The sequence below is a fragment of the Piliocolobus tephrosceles genome, chromosome 3 (genome assembly GCF_002776525.5).
Source record: "Piliocolobus tephrosceles isolate RC106 chromosome 3, ASM277652v3, whole genome shotgun sequence".
NCBI classification, from domain to species: Eukaryota; Metazoa; Chordata; class Mammalia; order Primates; family Cercopithecidae; genus Piliocolobus; species Piliocolobus tephrosceles.
In genome coordinates this window covers 82,551,460-82,571,998 of record NC_045436.1, presented here as the reverse complement: position 1 = coordinate 82,571,998, position 20,539 = coordinate 82,551,460, and the positions used below count along the sequence as shown (strand labels likewise).

Sequence of the window (20,539 nt, the reverse complement as noted above, 5' to 3'; positions counted from 1 at the left end):
GAAGCATAAATATAAGGCAGATAACGTCAACACAGGAGAAAAGCAGTCTATGCAAGGTAAAATTCCCTCTTAACTTCTGGGATCACTGTTACATCCTATTGAACGAATGGGACTCAGGCCATTTGACTACAACACCCGAAATTAAGTCCTTGGTATTTCTTGGGTACTCTGGCATTGTTAGGGACGATCCCATGTGTTAACTCATTTTATACTTAAAGCAACTTGAAAACTTCAAGAAACGGAGATGGAGATTTTGCGGCTTGCCCAAGTCCCACAGCTAGTGAGTGCAGAGGATTTTAAACTCAAGTTGTGCGCCTAGTGCAGGTTCCAGAACCTCAGAAACCTCCGTGGGGCTTTATGAAACATAAGGACGTAGGCCGCTAGTAACAATAGCTAACGTGAGGGCCAGGCTCCCTGCTGCATGCTGTATGCTGCATGCTGTAGTCCCATTTTCTTGGTTAGCCCTCAGAACAACCTTGTGACTGCTAGGTACTGCTAGGTACTGTGAGGTACTGCTAGTACTTGTTTACTCTTTGAAGGGAGGGGTAGGCTCTGAGACCCGCGAGTTGAGCTGCAGGGGGGTGAGTGTTACGCTACCAGGTAGATGAGGGTCTGTGTAAATTTGGGGGAAGGGAAGTGGTGGGTTGTCTCCCAGTTTCGGTTCTTTGAAGGAGAGAGGGGCCTCTCCAGCTGTGGTCTGCACGTACAGTCGGTCTCTGATCTCCGAGGCTTTGTGCCACTTCGCGTCCAGGGATCTTTATGTCCCAATTAGCGTGCAAGGTTCTTGCCTCCAGTTGTATGTACTGAGGCGGCGGGAAGGAGCACTGAAGGAGGGCTCAGACCGCAAAGCCCCCCAGCCTGTAGCTATTCTCGGCGGCTGTAGCTACCGCAGCCACGACGCCGGACTTCCAGCGGGTGCTGGCGCAGACTCCTCGTTCTCCTGCAGCCCGCGGCGGCGCCGGGAGAGCGCTCAGCTGACCTGGGGGCGTGGCCGGGGCGGGACCTAAAGCCTCTGCTCCTTCCGAGTGGGTGAGTGGGTTCCCCGCCGGTCTCTTTGCAGCGCTGCCTTTCGATCCTTCCACATCTCTGTGTCGCGAGCTCCCAAGATGCGCCTCCACTTGATCCTGCTGCTCGCGCTGTGCGGTACAGGCACCACCGCCGCGGCGCTTAGCTACAGCTTGCGGGGAAACTGGAGTATCTGCAATGGGAACGGCTCGCTGGAGCTGCCCGGCGCGGTCCCAGGCTGCGTGCACAGCGCCTTGTTCCAGCAGGGCCTGATCCAGGTACGGCATGCGGCCGACCCTTAGCGAGCCTGCGCCCGACTTCCTCTGGGTACGGAGAGGGGCCCAGGAACCACCTGGCAGCCCCCAGCTGTGGGCCATTCTTGTCGGTTTGGCAGTAACTTCCCCTTTGCATCTTGTGATCTGAGCGGGGAAATGCCCAGGCTATGGGGTACGGGCTTGACGGAGATTGAGCGACGGACCCATGTTGGGACATCAGTAACTCTGGAAAGCGGAAGTTTAGATAGAGGAACACTGTTGCTACTAGCAGTTTATTTACTGCAGTCGTTCTCGACTGAAGCGTGTATACAAAGGGCATGCTGTCACTGACAAGCATAAGGTCGGGAATTACTGTCTTTACTATCTGCACGCTACAGGGGACAACAGCGTTTTGCTAAGTAAGGGTTAACTCTATTGAGTAATGTCTCGGTTTTTTATTTTCGCTTTTAAGCGTCAGGGAGTCAGATTTGGGATTGATGCAGCACAGACGCTGTGGAGAATGACCTACAAGAGTAAAGTTGGGTTTGTCAGTGCCTGTGTGGCTAATAATGGGTAAATGATTTTTAAGGCTAACTTGGTGATGAACAAAGGTGCTGTTTCCTCTCAGGGCATGTGTGTGTGTGTGTGTGTGTGTGTGTGTGTGTGTATCTCAGTGGAGTCTCCAATTTACAGACTACTTCTGGGGGACGTTTTCCTGTTTGGCTGCCTCTGCGCATAGGTTTGCAAACTGACTTCCATCCTCCAACTGCTTTTGCTGTACCCTCTTGCACAGCGTTCCCACGTGTTTTCTTTACATGGGGCAAGATGTGCTTGTAATTGATCTACTTGTGGGATGCATACATTGTCCAATCCTCATAACAACTCTATATAGTAAGTGTTCATATCTGAATTTTATGGATAATATGGAATTATGGAACACAGAGAAATTAGGAAGGTGACCAATATCATACAGCAACTAAATGGAAAGAAATGGAATTCTAATCCAGGTCAACTCCATAGCCTGGTCTCTATACTATGTGGTATGCTTACTTTGGTTTTTTGAAAAATCATGTGTTTTTGAAGCACTGTGGTTGACTTTCAGGAGCACCATTCTAAGTTTATTTCCATGACAAGGTGGTCACCTGCAGTTATGCAAAATTTCTGACTTGGTACTTAGTCATTTTTTTTTTTTTTCCTGAGATGTGTATCAGAAAGGAGGTGAAAGTTGTAAATGACATTGACCATTGTCCAATGTATTTTTATAGTAAATCATTCCCAAACTTTAGTACTTTATTTTTAGTTGAGAAACTACTTGTGATATAGAACACAGTTGACCACAGTATACTCTGAGTCTTCACTTATATCTGCTTTGAGAATGCCTCTGTTTATTTTGTAGGGTTCCTCCTTGCCTCATTTTACTGAAATAATTAAGCCAATGGGTGCTGGTATGTTGGCTCAAGCCGGTTATTCCAGAGCATTGGGATGCCAAGGTGGGAGGATCTGTTGAGTCCAGTAGTTCAAGACCAGTGTGGCCAACACAGAAAGAGTCTATGAGGCCGAGGTGGGAAAATTTCTTGAGGACAAGAGTTCAAGACCAGCATGGCCTAGAGATTCTATCTCTACCAAAATAAGTAAGTAAGTAAGTAAGTAAATAAATAAATAAATAAATAAAATTAAGCCAATGGGAAATAAAGAGTAAGTCAGTCAGTCAGTCAGATTATTGTGCCATATTACAGAGCTAAGAAACAATGTTTGGTTACTACAGATACTTAATGAAAATGAATTTGCTCATAGTATGAAATAACTTCCTCATAGGAACAATTTGAAGAGATTTCTTAAATCTCTTCATAAATTCTTAGAAAAACCTTGAGGTTTCAGTCAGGTGGATATGGGTCTCATATGGCAGTGGGATGAAACATGAGAAGGCTTTTGGGGCTTAAGAAACACAAGGCCTATTGAAAATAATCATCAGGCTGGGCACAGTGGCTCATGCCTCTAATCCCAGCACTTTGGGAGGCAGAGGTAGGTGGAGTTTAAGACCAGTCTGGGCAATCTGGTGAGACCCTGTCTCTATAAAAAATTAAAAAATTAACTGGGTGTGGTGGCATGCACCTGTGGTCCTAGCTACTAGGGAGGCTAAGGTGGGAGGATTTCTTGAGCCCAGGAGTTTGAGGCTACAGTGAAACGTGATCTGTACTCCAACCTGGGCAACAGAGTGGCACCCTGTCTCAAAAAAAAAAAAAAAAAAAGACCAGTAAAGAAATAATCGTCAACGTCAGATCAGTATCGTTATTTGGTAATGTGAGACTGTTATCCCACCTGCTTTATTGTAACATCCCTTTTTGGTGTTGACATCAGGAAATAGTCTATGGTTTATAGTAGACAGTGGGCCAAATATTGTGTTTGGGTAAGAACTTGAAACATACATTGGTGATATCATTCATTTTATTTATTCACCTAGTTAATTATCTCATATTTATTTCATACCTCTGATGTGGCAGGCACTATTCTAAGTACCTGAAATCGAGTGGTAAAGAAAATAAAGTCCTTTCCCTAATGGACATTCTAGTGGAGGAGATAGACACATACCAAATTCATAAATAATGTTATGGCAGGTGACGCATTGAAGAAAAATTGAGCAGGTTAAAGGAAGAGACAGTGAAGGCTGGTTGGAAAGCATTGCTATTTTTAAAAAAGTGGTTCAAGATAGGTATTTTGATGAGGTGACTTTTAAACAAAAAGACCTGTTTGAAAAGGTCACTTTTAAGGAGAAGTGCATTTCCAGCAAAGAAGAAAAACACAGGAGTGGGGAAGAGAGAGGCCCTGAGGAAGGAATGAGCTTGACAGTTTCAGGAATAGTCAGCAGTCCAGTGTGGCTAGAGACCTGTGAACAGAGGGAAGGAGAGGAGTTCAAAGCCTAGGGCAGATCATGAAGGGCTGTGAGCCATAGGAAGCACTTTGCCTTTTATTCTCTATGTGATGGGAAGTTATTGGGGACTTTGAGCTTAGAGTAACATGATTAGATTTGTCTTTTTCAAGGTCACTCTTGTGTGAAGGCTGAAGTGCAGGAGAGTGGAAGCCTGGAGACCAACCAGGGGACTATTGCTGGTCTATGGGCAAGAGATGACTTCTGGCTTGGACCAGCATGGTAGCAGTGAAATGGTGAGAATGGTTGTGAGAACACATTTTGAATGACAAAACAACAGGATTTCTTCAGTTGGATTTGTAAATGGATTGGGAGAGAGAAGGGGGAGGTGCAGGAAAATACCAGGATTTTTTATCTGAGCTGGTTAAATGAAATTTGTATTTAGTGAGAGATTCTGTGGCTAGTCTTGGCTATCTTGGCTATTTCATAGGTGACTCTCTGGGTTTTCTGTGACAAATCTAAACCTTTGGTTTCTTAGAGAGACTTTTGGGTTCTCTGTGAAAAGTTATTCCTTCAGCCTGCTATTATTATTATTATTTTTTTGAGATGGAGTTTCGCTCTTATTGCCCAGGCTGGAATACAATGACACGATCTCGGCTCACCACAACCTCTGCCTCCTGGGTTCAAGCGATTCTCCTGTCTCAGTCTGCCAAGTAGCTGGGATTACAGGCATACGCCACCACGCCTAGCTAATTTTGTACTTCTAGTAGAGACGAGGTTTCTCCATGTTGGTCAGGCTGGTCTTGAACTCCCGACCTCAAATGATCCGCCTGCCTCTTCCTCCCAAAGTGCTGCGATTACAGGCATGAGCCACCGTGCCCATCCCTCAGCCTGCTATTATGCCACAGAGTATAATAGACGTTAGGAATAAAAAAAGAAATTGAGAGTGAGACTACAGTTCTTATTTTGTGGGAGGCCACATTTAGTGAGGCAGAAAACTAATTAATTTCCATATGATACATTAAGTGTATAGATAAAGGGACCCTTGTTAGGAATGTTCTGAGCTTTTCTGTGGAATTTCTCACTGGTGTAAGTTTTGAAGCGTTTTTTTTTTTTTTTTAGATAGTCTCTGTATACCAACATTAAAATACATAGATAAGTAAGAAGAAGGTTGGAAACATCACTTCCAGAGATAACCACTATTTTTTTTTTGACAGCTGTTCATGTGGCTAATGCCCCCAACAGTTTTATTTATTTATTTATTTTTATTTTTTATTTTTTTCCTTTTTTAAAAATTATACTTTAAGTTCTAGGGTACATGTGCACAACGTGCAGGTTTGTTACATATGTATACTTGTGCCATGTTGGTGTGCTGCACCCATTAACTCATCATTTACATTAGGTATATCTCCTAATGCTATCCCTTCCCGCTCCCCCCACCTCATGACAGGCACCAGTATGTGATATTTCCCACCCTGTGTCCAAGGGTTCTCATTGTTCAATTCCCACCTATGAGTGAGAACATGCGGTGTTTGGTTTTCTGTCCTTGTGATAGTTTGCTCAGAATGATGGTTTCTAGCTTCATCCATGTCCCTACAAAGGATATGAACTCATCCCTTTTTATGGCTGCATAGTATTCCATGGTGTATATGTGCCACATTTTCTTAATCCAGTCTGTCACAGATGGACATTTGGGTTGATTCCAAATCTGCTATTGTGAATAGTGCCGCAATAAACATACGTGTGCATGTGTCTTTATAGCAGCATGATTAATAATCCTTTGGGTATATACCCAGTATGGAATGGCTGGGTCAAATGGTATTTCTAGTTCTAGATCCTTGAGGAATTGCCATACTGTCTTCCACAATGGTTGAACTAGTTTACAATCCCACCAACAGTGTAAAAGTGTTCTTATTTCTCCTCATCCTCTCCAGCACCTGTTGTTCCCTGACTTTTTAATGATTGTCATTCCAACTGGTGTGAGATGGTATCTCATTGTGGTTTTGATTTGCATTTCTCTGATGACCAGTGATGATGAGCATCTTTTCCTGTGTCTGTTGGCTGTATAAATGTCTTCTTTTGAGAAGTGTCTGTTCATATACTTTGCCCAGTTTTTGATGGGGTTGTTTGTTTTTTTCTTGTAAATTTGTTTCAGTTCTTTGTAGGTTCTGGATATTAGCCCTCTGTCAGATAAGTAGATTGCAAAAATGTTCTCCCATTCTGTAGGTTGCCTGTTCACTCTGATGGTAGTTTCTTTTGCTGTGCAGGAGCTCTTTAGTTTAATTAGATCCCATTTGTCAATTTTGGCTTTTGTTGCCATTGCTTTTGGTGTTTTAGGCATGAAGTCCTTGCCCATGCCTATGTCCTGAATGGTATTGCCTAGGTTTTCTTCTACGGTTTTTATGGTTTTAGATCTAACATTTAAGTCTTTAATCCATCTTGAATTAATTTTTGTGTAAGGTATAAGGAAGGGATCCAGTTTCCGCTTTCTACATATGGCTAGCCAATTTTCCCAGCACCATTTATTAAATAGGGAATCCTTTCCCCATTTCTTGTTTTTGTCAGGTTTGTCAAAGATCAGATGGTTGTAGATGTGTGGTATTATTTCTGAGGGCTCTGTTCTGTTCCATTGGTCTGTTTTTGTACCAGTACCATGCTGTTTTGGTTACTGTAGCCTTGTAGTATAGTTTGAAGACAGGTAGCATGATGCCTCCAGCTTTGTTCTTTTTGCTTAGGATTGTCTTGGCAATGTGGGCTCTTTTTTGTTTCCATATGAACTTGAAAGTGGTTTTTTCCAATTCTGTGAAGAAAGTCATTGGTAGCTTGATGGGGATGGCATTAAATCTATAAATTACCTTGGGCAATATGGCCATTTTCACAGTATTGATTCTTCCTATCCAGGAGCGTGGAATGTTCTTCCATTTGTTTGTGTCATCTTTTATTTCATTGAGCAGGATAACCACTATTAAAATAAAAAAAAAAATTCAGTGTATCCATTCTAATTTTTTAAATGCATACACATTTATAAGTATTTAAATATACAACTTAACAACTCTGTCACATTTAATATTTTGTGATGCTCTTACCTGCAGTAAACAGGTTTCTATAAACCATGTTTAGTGACTCTTTTAAAATTCTGTTATATACACTTACCATCACTTATAATCTATTACTTATTGTTGGATAGTTAAATCTGACTCCATTTTTTTTCTGTTTTTTTGATGAGGATCCTTTTAACTAAATTTTACTGTGTGTCTTTGTTTTCTTATACAAATATTTAAAAGTTAAATAGCTGATTCGTAGGATATGTACTTTTTTTAGTCATTTAGTATGTGCTTCTAAGTTGCTTTTCATAAACATTGTACCAGTTGTACACTGCCACCATTATTTTATCAGAGTGCTTGTCTTAGGTGCTAGATTTCAATATTATTTAAGAAACAAATCAAAATCAATTTATTTTCTAGTAAGGTCAAATATATATGTTTATTTCATGTGTTTATTGGTGATGTGGGCATTTCTAATTCATCTTCTTTATCTGTTTTTCTTTTGGCTATTTATCTTTAATGGCAATTTTTTTTGTTTTTTTTTTTTGAGACAGAGTCTCACTCTGTCACCCAGGTTGGAGTGAAGTGGCATCATCTTCCTCACTGCATTCTCTGCCTCCCAGGTTCAAGCGATTCTCATGGTCTCACTGTGTTGCTCAAGCTGGTCTTGAACTCCTGAGCTCAGGCAATCTGCCCACCTCAGCCTCCCAAAGTCCTGGGATTACAGGTGTGAGCCACCATGGCTGGCCTCTTTAATACAGATTTATAAGGCCCCTTTGTTATTATATATTTTCAAAAATTCAAATTCAAAATAAATCCCCAAATGTCCCATTTATTAATGAAGTATTTTGTCATATGGATGTTGTAAAGCTATGTATGTTGAAATCTTTTGTTTTTCTTTTATGGTTGTTTCTGTCTTTGGTAGTTTGCTTAAAAATAATTCCTCTCAGCTATCTTTATGGTTCCTGTATTTAAAATTTTGATTCATTTGAGGTTTTTTCAAATAGTTAATTGGAGAAATTGATTTGAACAATTTCTCTCTTGTCCACTGATATATTACTTTTATCATGCACTAAATTCCCATATACTGATATAATATTGTTTTCCTTCTCTTTTAATCTTTAAAAAGGTTAAAAGATTAAAATTCTTTTAAAAATATATATTTATTTAATGTTCATTGGATAAAAGCAATACAGAAAATATAAAGAAGGAAGAAAAACCAATAAAACACATAATATAAAGCAGATATAAAAGTCTTTACCACTGTAAAATTACTAGTGTTTATCTTTCCACATTGTTTTCTAAGTATATATAGACAAATATAATAACATAAAAATGAAATCATCACCTAAGGTGGTTTTGTTAGCTACTTTAACATTTAAAACATATCATGAATATATTTGTCTGTATCTGTAAATATAGATCCAGAATTATTTCAAATAGCTTCATAGACCCCATTATAAAGATGTGTTCTTATTCAAAATCTACACTTAAAAATAAAAATTATAAGTATATAAATATACACATATACTAAAAAGTGGTAGGCATCAGATACTTAGTACTTTTTCTGTAAATTTTATTACCTTATATTCTTCATATGCAATTGGGACAAATGGCCAGAGAAAGATATATTTTAGATGTATAAATTTATTAACTATAAAGTATAAGAGTACATCATAGTAGCTATACATGTGATTAACAAGCTAGTCACAATCATTCTTTTCATTTTATAAACACAAACTATTGTATTATAAATACAAAATAAGAAAAAGATAGTTAAATGTTAGCTGTTATAAAGAGTGAAAACATTATATAAACTTCAAACAGTTGCTTTCTGCATCTGCATCAATGTAATTTCATGATTTTCTACCAATTTCATTTGTATAAAGAATCTCTGTGATCAATTTATCATTCCCTCTCATGTCCCCACATGGAAAGTGGTAGGTGAATATCTGTAGGAATACAATTTATTGTCTGCTTGTCCACTGAAAATAGCCCTGTGTCCCTATCCAGTCTACACTCCGAACTTTGTCTTCATGAGCAGCCAGATCATACAACTTCTTGTATCCCACAACTTGACAATGTTATCTAAAGATCCTGAAATCAACTGCTGTTCATGGGTAGGAGACCATTTTACTAATGTCACCCAACCTGTATGTGAAGTTAGGGACAGTGACATCAAAGAATGGTCTTTAGTTCAGGGATCCCACAGTCTAGTATGCCTATCTGTGCTTCCAGATGCTAACCGCTTCAAAGTTGGAGAATGGGAAATACAATTAAGTACTTTATTTCCTATCAGAGTTTGACTTCAGACTGTCAGACTCAACATCCTGCTCTCTAATTGTACGGTCCCAAGATGCACTGCAGATTTCTTTAGCATCTGGCCACAGAACTGAGGAAATTGCTTCCTTGTGACCAGAGAGGGTCACTATGGGAGTCCTAACTGCTCTGTGTTGTCTGTCGATTTGTGGATTCCTCCATTTCATCTTCTTCTTCTGTAGGGACTATATACCAGATCTTTAGCATCTTATCCCAGGAGCCACTACAAAATTTAGTTCCTGAGTTATCAACAGCTATAGACTCTGCACTTCCAGCATGACCTCGGCAGCACGATCGGGCTTTCACTTTGTTTCTCTCTGTTCCACTCCCATAAGAGAATAGTCGGATCCATAGAGGCACTCAAACATCAGCAAGACAAACTGTCTTTTTTTTTTTTTTTTTTTTTTTGCCCAGGCCACATCTTTTACAACATCCATATGTCCCACAATTGTCATTATTGACTTTCCTTCCAAGGACCGGATTTGAGAGGTCTTATCATAAGAACCAGTCAAGATCCATTCCTCTGCCCCTTTAACTGAAATGATCCAGTCATCATGGAACATGCATTGCTCTGGCTGGGGTGCTGTGTACTTCACGTATTCTATTTTCACAACTACCTCTGATGGCATATTCTCCAGTTCCGTGTGTTTGATCGAGGACATTAGCAGAAACTGGCCCTTAATAAGGAAATACAACTCCATATGTTTGTGGAACTCATTTTTGTCCTTTAGTAATTTATTGATGATGTTACTAAGGTCAGCAAATTCAGAGGTGGCAGGGACTGAGAAGGAAACATCATCTACGGCATATTTCTTGTTATCGGTGTAGAAGTATGTTTGGAGCTGAGCCATGGCAAGGAGTACACACAAGGCTTTTGGGTTAGCAGACAGAGAATGGGAGCTCGTGTCTCTTAACTACAAAGAGGCCACTCAAAATTAGACTGCACAGGTAAGCGAGAAGCTGCAGTCTAAGCCTGGACTCTGCTTTTTCTCCTTGGGTCTCCTCCACCCACAGTCATTCTTTCTAAGGAGCCATGAGTCTGTCTATGGAATCTCCGGTCTGCAGGTTATCACTCATAAGTACATTCTAACAATATATGTGCATCAGTGTACATTATACTTTTGTATTCTTTAAGTAGCAAATAAGCAGTTTCTATGTGAATGTTGTTAAACTTTTGGTGAATTTCAAACAAATAGTTAAATACAGATACTTGCAAAATGAAATTTCGTGTATCCATCACCTGGCTTCAACATGATCAATTCATGGCTAATTTTGTTTAGTCTCTATCCACTGTGCCATCCCTTATTATTTTGTTTTGTTATTTTATTTTATTTTTTATATATATTTTTTGAGATAGGGTATTACTCTGTCACCCAGGCTGAAGTGCAGTGACATGGTCGTGGCTCACTGCAGGCTTCACCTCCTGGACTCAGGCAATCCTCCTGCCTCAGCCTCCCAAGTAGCTAGGACTATAGGTTCACACCACCATACCCAGCTAATTTGTTTCTTTTTTGTAGAGACAGAGTCTCCCTATGTTGCACAGGATAGTCTCAAACTCCCGGGCTCAAGCAATATTCCCACCTCGGCCTCCCAAAGTGTAGGGATTATAGGTGTGAGCTGCCACTCCTGGCCCCCTTAGTATTATAAAGTAATCCCAGTTATCACATTATTTCATCTGCAAACATTTCAGTATGGGTCTCTAAAAGATAAGGACTTCCTTTTCCTTCAACGTAACTACAATACCATTATGACTCGTGAAATATTTTTGATGTGTTTCAGAGAAGAAAGTCCCATTATTATAATCCAAAATGACTAAACATACATTTTTTTCTTAAAACAGAAGCTTTTCTGGTTGTTATACTAACCTTCCACAGAGATCTTAAGACTTGTAAGATTGAAATATTTGTTTGAATACTGAGAATGATGGAAAATATTTTTAAATTAAAAAAGAAAAAATAATGAAATGTTTGGCTTTATGTGATCATTTTGTGATGTGAAATGATCTCAAAAGCTTTTTAGGAAATGACCCTTTAAAGATATGTATGTCTTCTTCTAAAAATTTGACTGACTTAAAGTAAAATTAAAAAAAAAAAAGATTGGCTGCATCTATCAAGTGTGACATTAAGGAGATAAAATAGCTAATGACTCTGCATTTGAAATTTAATTTAAACAGAAGTAGTTCGCAATTAATAACATTGCTCAATTTCTGGGAAGAGAAAAGTCCAAGGTTTTTAAGCCCTCATTTGAAAAAAAATGGTTTTAAAAATCCTGATCCTTAAACCTGGACATATGCTTTTTTGTTTGATGCCACATGAGGTGTGTTTGGGGTTTGGGAGGATTTGCTTTGTCTGGCCCCGAACTGAAAATCAAAGGACCACCTGAGAGCTGAATTTTTAGGTAAGCGTTGGCTGGTCCTTATCGTATATAAGTATAAATATATGTAATCAGCCTATACAATTCATTTTCATGTAACATTTATTTTACGTCTTCCACGTGTGATGCACTTTTCTTGGCGCTTTCACGTGCACTTGTTCATATAAGTTCCACAGCAACCCTCTGGAAAAGGCATAATAATTTACATTGACTGAGGCTCGGAGAAGTTATTGCCTAAGATTATGCACCTAATGGATGGTGGAGCAAGGATTCAAACACCGATGTTCTTTTCACCGTTGCACGCTGCCTATTGGCAGAAACAGTAAATAGTAAACAAATGGAACAGTTATAATTTTAATTCAAATGTGTCTGATGAAAATAGAGACATGAGTACAATATACTTTTGTTCAAAATATACCACTAAAATCACCCCATTTGCTAAAAGCTCTCAAAAAATGTAAACATTTTCTCAGGGTTAATTCACATATCACTTCTTTCTGTATTCTCCATCTCTTGGAATTCTCTTTGTTTCAACCATCACTTCTGTACCACAATTGCTGAAATGCTTGTGTCTAACCACCACATCTCACTTGATTTCCAGCTAGAAATTCTGTTCGACTCTCCTACCTCAGTGTCTTCATGGCATATGAAACTCCATATATCCAAATATTTCTTCTCTCAATTCTCCCAACCCTTACTTTCTCTTATTTTACCTATTTACAATAAAAGCATAAGTATTTTCTCAGTAAACTAAGCCTAGGATCTTGGATCTGTTTTTTTTTTTTTTTTTTCTCACGTCTGTTGTTAGGTACTGGATCTTTTAAGTCCAATCTATAGTGTCTTATAACCATTCCTTACCATTTCTACTGCTATCAACCTAGCTCATTGTTTTCTTTTTTTAAAAAAGAGATTAATTTTAATGACATTTAGAAACAGGTAAAGCATATAAATAGTAAACGGTTTTTGTTGTTGTTGTTGTTGTTTTTAGATGGAGTCTTGCTCTGTCACCCAGGCTGGAGTGCAATGGCACTATCCTGGCTCACTGCAACGTCTGCTTCCCAGGTTCAAGCGATTCTCCTGCCTCAGCCTCCTGAGTAGCTGGGATTACAGGCACCCACCACCACCTAGCCAATTTTTGTATTTTTAGTAGAGATGGTGTTTAACCATGTTGGCCAGGCTGGTCTCGAACTCCTGACCTTGTGATCCGCCCACCTTGGCCTCCCAAAATGTTGGGATTACAGGCATAAGCCACCTTGCCTGGCCAATAGTAAACAGTTTTAAAGGTAGGCTATGTTATGAAAAGCATCCCTGTCTTCTAGGTCTCCAGTTCCCTTCTATAGAAACAACCACGATTAACCAGTTTTTGGTGTATTCTTCCATATATGTTGTGAACATATACAGACAGATAATCATATATAGATTTATGTATTTCCCCCCACAGATGATTGCATTCTCTCTCTCTATATAGTTTTATATTGACTTTTTCCTTTAACTTAATATATCTTAGATATCATTTCAGACCAGTACATGTAATAGAAATGAAGCCTATCATTTATTAAGTGCACACTATGTACCAAGAACTGTTCTAAGCACTTTTCGTAATTATCTCGTGCACTCTTTATACTGATCCTGTGAGGCATGTAGGTATGATTACTATCTCCATTGTAGAACTGAGAAAACAGGTGTACAGAGATGTTTTATGAGCTTCACAAAGACTCACAGGTATTAGGATTAAGCTGGGGCTCAAACCCATGCAGAAAATATTTCACCAACTGCCTCTTCCACCTGTCAGCTACAGTCACCCCCTGGCTTCGTCTCAGAGGCAGTGGAACCATGTAGCTGCCCAGCCTCACTCCCTGAGCAAGTGTGATCTCCTCCTCTGACTCTTCCTATCAGCTAGGCATCTGTCTCCAGGCATTTATTCTAACCTTTCATGAGTTCCAGTGCTGGGAACCCGACCGCTACACTTTAGTCAGGTGTCACTTGTCTCTGTGTCTCCTTAAAAACCTTGCATAATGCCTGGCACTTATAGTGGGCCAAGCAAATGGTTTATCTTGTTTTCCCTTTTAAATTGTAGTCTCTTTGGTTAGAAGATAAGGACTCTCCTTAAATTGCAACTTTTTTCACTTAGAGCTGTGTTAGATGGGAAACAATATTTACTAACTTAAGGATTTTAGAAAAATATAATGTTAAGGTTGACCAAAACATGTTGCCAGACTCATGGGCTGGGGATCTCTTGTACCTGTGTACCCTTTGAAGTAAGAGTCATAGCTGAAGATCCTATTTGACAGAGGAGAAACTGAAGTTTGGAGAATATAGCTTCTGAATGAAACACTGTGATGGTTAATACTGAGTGTCAACTTGATTGGATTGAAAGATACAAAGTACTGATCCTGGGTGTGTCTGTGAGGGTATTGTCAAAGGAGATTAACATTTGACTCAGTGGACTGGGAAAGGCACACCCACCTTTATTCTGGGTGGGCACCTCTAATCAACTGCCAGCAGAGCCAGAATAAAAAGCAGACAGAAGAACATGAAAAGGCTAGAGTGGCTTAACCTCCCAGCCTCTATCTTTCTCCATGCTGGATGCTTCCTACCCTTAAACATCAGACTCCAAGTTCTTCAACTTTGGGAATTGGACTGGCTTCCTTGCTCCTCAGCTTCCAGATGGCCTATTATGGGACCTTGTGATCATGTGAGTTAATACTCCTTAGTAGACCCCCCTTTGTATATATCTATCTATCCTATTAGTTCTATCCCTCTAGAGAACCCTGACTAATACAGATTTTGGTACCAGGAGTGGTTCTAGAGGAACAGAATATTAAGGATGGAGTTCTTTTATTGATTTTGGGGTTTCTGGAGTTGACTGCTTAATTTGATTAGACCAAAAAATGCTAAGGATTCTGTATCTTTTTTTTTTTTGAGATGGAGTCTCACTCTGTCACCCAGGCTGGAGTGCAGTGGCGCAATCTCTGCTCACTGCAAGCTCTGCCTCCTGGGTTCACGCCATTCTCCTGCCTCAGCCTCCCGAGTAGCTGGGACTACAGGCACCCGCCACCATGCCTGGCTAATTTTTTGTATTTTTAGTAGAGATGGAGTTTCACCATGTTAGCCAAGACGGTCTCGATCTCCTGACCTCGTGATCTGCCCGCCTTGGCCTCCCAAACTGCTGGGATTACAGGTGTGAGCCACTGCGCCCGGCCTAAGGACTCTATTTCTAAAAGTATGGAGAACACCAATAGTCCTTGGCATGAACTGTTTAGAGAGTTATGCAAAATAAATGCATTTGATACTCCTGATCCACTGCTTGTGAGTGGCAAGGAGTTTAGTGACTCTAAACATAATACTTTTGACCATATGTGGAGAGCCAAGGAACATAATAAAACTGGTTGCTTGCTCCTACATTCACTGGACAAAGTGATGAAAGAAAAATGATGAGCTCAGGGATTATAACTCCCAGCTTCAGAAGCAGTACTGAGCCTCACCCCTGCTAGATTGCCCTGAGTGAGAGTCTTATCTCCTATAGAGAAAGAGCTGAAACTGTGGAAAAATAGACACAAGCTCTTATCATGTGGCTGACCTGCAATGAAAGGTGCATGCACAGCCTTTCCAGGTGTCTACTGTTAAAGTGAGGGCATTGATTGGAAAAGAATGGGACCCTGCAACTTGGACTGGGGATGTGTGGGGGAACTGATGAAGCTGGGGACGCTGAATTTGTAAACTCTGATGAACCTTTTTTGCCAGAAGAAACAGCTTCTTCATCCCCAGTAGTGGCAACATCCCCTCCCCAACCCATGCTGCCATCAACCTTTCCACCTTTGTCTGAGGAGATAAACCATGCACTGCCTGAGGCAACAGTGATGGCCTCCTCTGAGGCAGTTGCCAGGCAAAATAATGTTGATTCTCCTCAAGAGCCACCCCCAACACCCCTGTTTAGTCTAGACCTATACCTAGACTGAAGTCCCAGTGGACCCCTAGAGGTGAGGTTCAGAGTGACCCATGAGGAGGTGTGCTACACTAGAAAAGGACTGCTTGAGTTTTCTAATTTAAATAAGCAGAAATCTGGAGAACAGGCATGGGAATGGATATTAAGGGTGTGAGATAATGGTGGAAGGAACACAGAGTTGGATCAGGCTGGATTTATTGATTTGAACCCACTAAATAGAGATTCTGCTTTTAATGTTGCAGCTCTGGGAGTTAAAAAGGTTTTAATGGTTCTAATAGTTTATTTGCTTGGTTAGCTGAAATATGGATAAAAAATGGCCTACTGTGAGCAAGCTAGAAATGCCTGATCTCTCTCAGTTTGATGTAGAGGAAGGGATCCAAAGGTTTAGGGAGATTGGATGCTGGAGTGGATTGGTCACTTTAGACCTACCCATCCCAGCTGGGAGGGTTCAGAAGATATACCCTTGACAAATGCTTTGCGAAATAGATTTTCGACGGCAACAACTGCATCTCTGAAGAGTCCTGTAATTGCTCCTCTGTATATGTCAGAGCTAACAGTGGGAACTGCAGTCACTCAACTACAAAATTTATAGGCCCAGAACCCCTTGAATGAAGAGGAGGCTGGGTCCCCTTGAAAAGGACCCCGCTATGCTAGTGACTGTTTATACTGTTAATATTTCTCCCATCCTTCCCCAAGGAGACCCCCAGCCTATTACCAGGGTAACTGCATTGAAGAAAGGGAATGATCAGACATTTTGGGGACTACTGGACACTGGCTCTGAGCTGACATTGATACCAAGGGACCCAAAATGTCATCGTGGTCCTCCAGTTGAAGTAGAGGCTTATGGAGATCAGGTAATTAATGGAGTTTTAGCTCAGGTCTGACTTACAGTGGGTCCAGTGGGTCCCTGGATTCATCGTGTGGTCATTTCCCAGTGCCAGAATGCATAATTTTCATAGACATACTTAGCAGCTAGGAGAACCTCCACATTGGCTCCCTGACTTATAGGGTGAGGGTTATTATGATGGGAAAGGCCAGATGGAAGCCCTTAGAGCTGCCCCACCTAGAAAAATAGTAAATCAAAAACAATATTGCGCCGGGCGCGGTGGCTCAAGCCTGTAATCCCAGCACTTTGGGAGGCCAAGACGGGCGGATCACGAGGTCAGGAGATCGAGACCATCCTGGCTAACATGGTGAAACCCCGTCTCTACTAAAAAATACAAAAAAACTAGCCGGGCGAGGTGGCGGGTGCCTGTAGTCCCAGCTACTCGGGAGGCTGAGGCAGGAGAATGGCGTAAACCCGGGAGGTGGAGCTTGCAGTGAGCTGAGATCCGGCCACTGCACTCCAGCCTGGGCGACAGAGCGAGACTCCGTCTCAAAACAAAAAACAAAAAACAAACAAACAAACAAAAAAAACAATATCGCATCCCTGGAGGGATTGCGAAGATTAGTGCCACCATCAAGGACTTGAAAGTCCCAAGGGTGGTGATTCCCATCACATCCGTGTTTAACTGTCCTATTTGGCCTGTGCAGAGGACAGAAGGATCCTGAAGAATGACAGTGGATTGTTATAAACTTAACCAAGTGGTGACTGCAATTGCAGCTGCTGTACCATAAGTGGTTTCATTGCTTGAGCAAATTAACACATCTCCTGGCACCTGGTATGCAGTCATTGATTTGGCAAATGGCTTTTTCTCCATTCCTGTCCATAAGGCCCACCAGAAGCAATTTGCCTTCAGCTAGCAAGGCCAGCAATATATCTTTGCTGTCCTACCTCAGGGATATATCAACTCTCTGGCTTTATGTCATAATCTTGTTTGAAGAGACTTTGATCACTTTCACTTCCACAAGGTATGACACTGGTCCATTATGCTGGACCAGTGTGCTGATTGGATCCAGTGAGCAACAAGTAGCAAACATACTGGACTTGGTGAAACATTTGTGTGCCAGAGGGTGGGAAATAAATCCAACTAAAATTCAGGGAACTTCTACCTCAGTAAAATTTTTAGGGGTCCAGTGGTGTGGGGCCTATTGAGATACTGCTTCTAAGGTGAAGGATAAATTGCTGCATTTGGCCCCTTCTACAACTAAGAAAGAGGCACAACGCCCTGTGGGCCTATTTGGATTTTGGAGGCAACACATTCCGCATTTGTTTGTGTTATTCTGACCCATTTATCAGGTGACTCAAAAGGCTGCCAGTTTTGAGAGGGGTCCAGAACAGAAGAAGGTTCTGCAACAGGTCTAGGCTTCTGTGCAAGCTGCTCTGCCAGTTGGGCCATATGACCCAGCAGATCCAATGGTGCTTGAGGTTCAGTGGCAGATAGAGATGATGTTTGGAGCCTCTGGGGGGCCCTCATAGGTGAATCATAGCAGAGGCTGCTAGGATTTTGGATCAAGGCTCTGCCATCTTCTGCAGATAACTACTCTCCTTATGAGAGAGAGCTCTTAGCCTGTTACTGGGCTTTGGTGGAAACTGAACCTTTGACTATGGGTCGTCAATTCACTATGCGACCTGAACTGCCTATCATGAAGAGTGGGTGCTTTCTGACCCATCTAGCCATAGAGTAGGTTGTGCACAGCAGCATTCCCTCATCAAATGGAAGTGGTATATACATGATTGGGCTGAAGCAGGTCCTGAAGGCACAATTAAGTTACATGAGTAAGTGGCTCGAAGGCAGAAGTGGCTCACTCCTGCCACCCTGTCTTTTCTCCCCCAGCCTGCACCAGTGGCCTCATGGGGAATTCCCTATGATCCGTTGACAGAGGAAGAGAAGACTAGGGCCTGGTTCATAGATGGTTCTGCATGATATGCAGGCACCACCTGAACGTGGACAGCTGCAGCACTACAGCCCCTTTCTAGGACATCGCTGAAGGACAGCGGTGAAGGGAAATCTTCCCAGTGGGCGGGACTTCGAGCAGTGCACCTGGTTGTGCACTTTACATGGAAGGAAAAATGGCCAGATGTGCAGCTATATACTGATTCATGGGCTATAGCCAATGGTTTGGCTGGGTGGTCAGTGACTTGGAAGAAGCATGACTGGAAAATTGTGACAAAATATGGGGAAGAGGTATGTGGATGGACCTCTTTGAATGGTCAAGAACTATGAAGATATTTGTATCCCATGTAAGTGCTCACCAACGGGTGACCTTGGCAGAGGAGGATTTTAATACTCAACTGAATAAGATGACTCATTCTGTGGATACCACTCAGCCTCTTTCCCCAGCCATCCCTGTCATCACCCAATGGGCCCATGAACAAAGTGGCCATGGTGGCAGGGATCGAGGTTATGCATGGGCTCAACAACATGGATTTCCGCTCAGCAAGGCTGACCTGGCTATGGCCACTGCTGAGTGTCCAGTTTGCCAGCAGCAGAGACCGACACTGAGCCCGCGATATGGCACCATTCCTGGGGGTGATCAGCCAGCTACCTGGTGGCAGGTTGATTATATTGAACCGCTTCCATCATGGAAAGGGCAGAGGTTTGTTCTCACTGGAATGGACTCTTACTCTGGATATGTGTTTGCGTATCCTACACATAGTGCTTCTGCCAAGACTACCATTCATGGAGTCACAGAATGCCTTATCCACCATCACGGTAATCCACACAGCATTGCCTCTGACCAAGGCCCTCACTTTACAGCTAAAGAAGTGTAGCAGTGGGCTTGTGCTCATGGAATTCACTGGTCTTACCATGTTTCCTATCATCCCGAAGCAGCTGGATTGATAGAATGGTGGAATGGCCTTCTGTCATCACAATTACAATGCCAACTAGGTGACAATACTTTTCAGGGCTGCGACAAAGTTCTCCAGAAGACCATGTATGCTCTGAATCAGAATTCGATATATGGTACTGTTTCTCCCATAGCCAAGATTCATAGGTCCAGGAATCAAGGGGTGGAAGTGGAAGTGGAACCATTCACCATCACCACTAGTGATCCACTAGCAAAATTTTCTTTCTGTTCCTGCGACATTATGTTCTGCTGGTCTAGAAGTCTCAGTTCTAGAGGGAGAAATGCTGCCACCAGGAGGCACAATGATTCCATTAAACTAGAAGTTAAGATAACCACCTGAACATTTCGGGCTCCTCCTACGTTTAAGTCAACAGGGTAAGAAGGGAGTTACAGTGTTGGCTAGGGATTGACCCAGACTATCAAGACAAAATCAGTCTACTGCTCCACAATGGAGATAAGGAAGAGTATGCATGGAATACAGGAGATCCCTTGGGGTGTCTCATTGTATTACCATGCCCTGAGATTAAGGTCAATGAGAAACTACAATAGCCCAATCTGAGCAGGACGACAAATGGCCCAGACCCTTCAGGAATGAAGGTTTGGGTCACTTTACCAGGAAAAAAACCATGACCTGCTGAGGTGCTGTTTGGTAACATGAAGTTCTTCAGTGGTTATTTCTGAGATTTTGTTGCATCCTTCACCCAAGCAGTATACAGTGTACCCAGTGTGTAGTCTTTTATCTCTCACCCTCTTCCCATCCTTGCCTGCCAGTCTCCAGAGTCCACTATATCATTCTTAAGCCTTTTGCATCCTGATAGCTTAGCTCCCACTTATAAGTGAGAACATACAATGCTTGGCTTTCTATTCCTGAGTTATTCACTTAGAATAGTGGTCTCCAACTCCACTTTGTTCCTTTTTATGGCTGTGTAGTATTCCATATTATGTATAACATATACCACATATAACACAGTTTTTGCAATTGCAAATTGTGCTGCTATAA

General features: G+C 41.6%; 1 protein-coding gene and 1 pseudogene across 3 annotated transcripts in view; one reads left to right on the top strand and one right to left on the bottom strand.

Moving 5' to 3' along the window:
• Positions 1 to 972: 972 nt before the first annotated feature.
• The window catches only part of MANBA (mannosidase beta), a 138,822-nt gene continuing 119,255 nt past the window's right edge, over positions 973 to 20,539 (top strand). The window contains exon 1 of one of the 3 annotated variants that reach the window (XM_023220104.2): positions 973 to 1,283. In XM_023220104.2, the coding sequence (XP_023075872.1) occupies positions 1,107 to 1,283 (177 nt within the window). In that variant the 5' untranslated portion in view covers positions 973 to 1,106. Of the gene's footprint in view, positions 1,284 to 4,232; positions 4,422 to 20,539 lie in introns of those variants that run through there. The other 2 variants (XM_023220107.2, XM_023220106.3) reach the window with 2 other exon arrangements.
• On the bottom strand, positions 9,088 to 10,339 carry LOC111547954 (annotated as a pseudogene).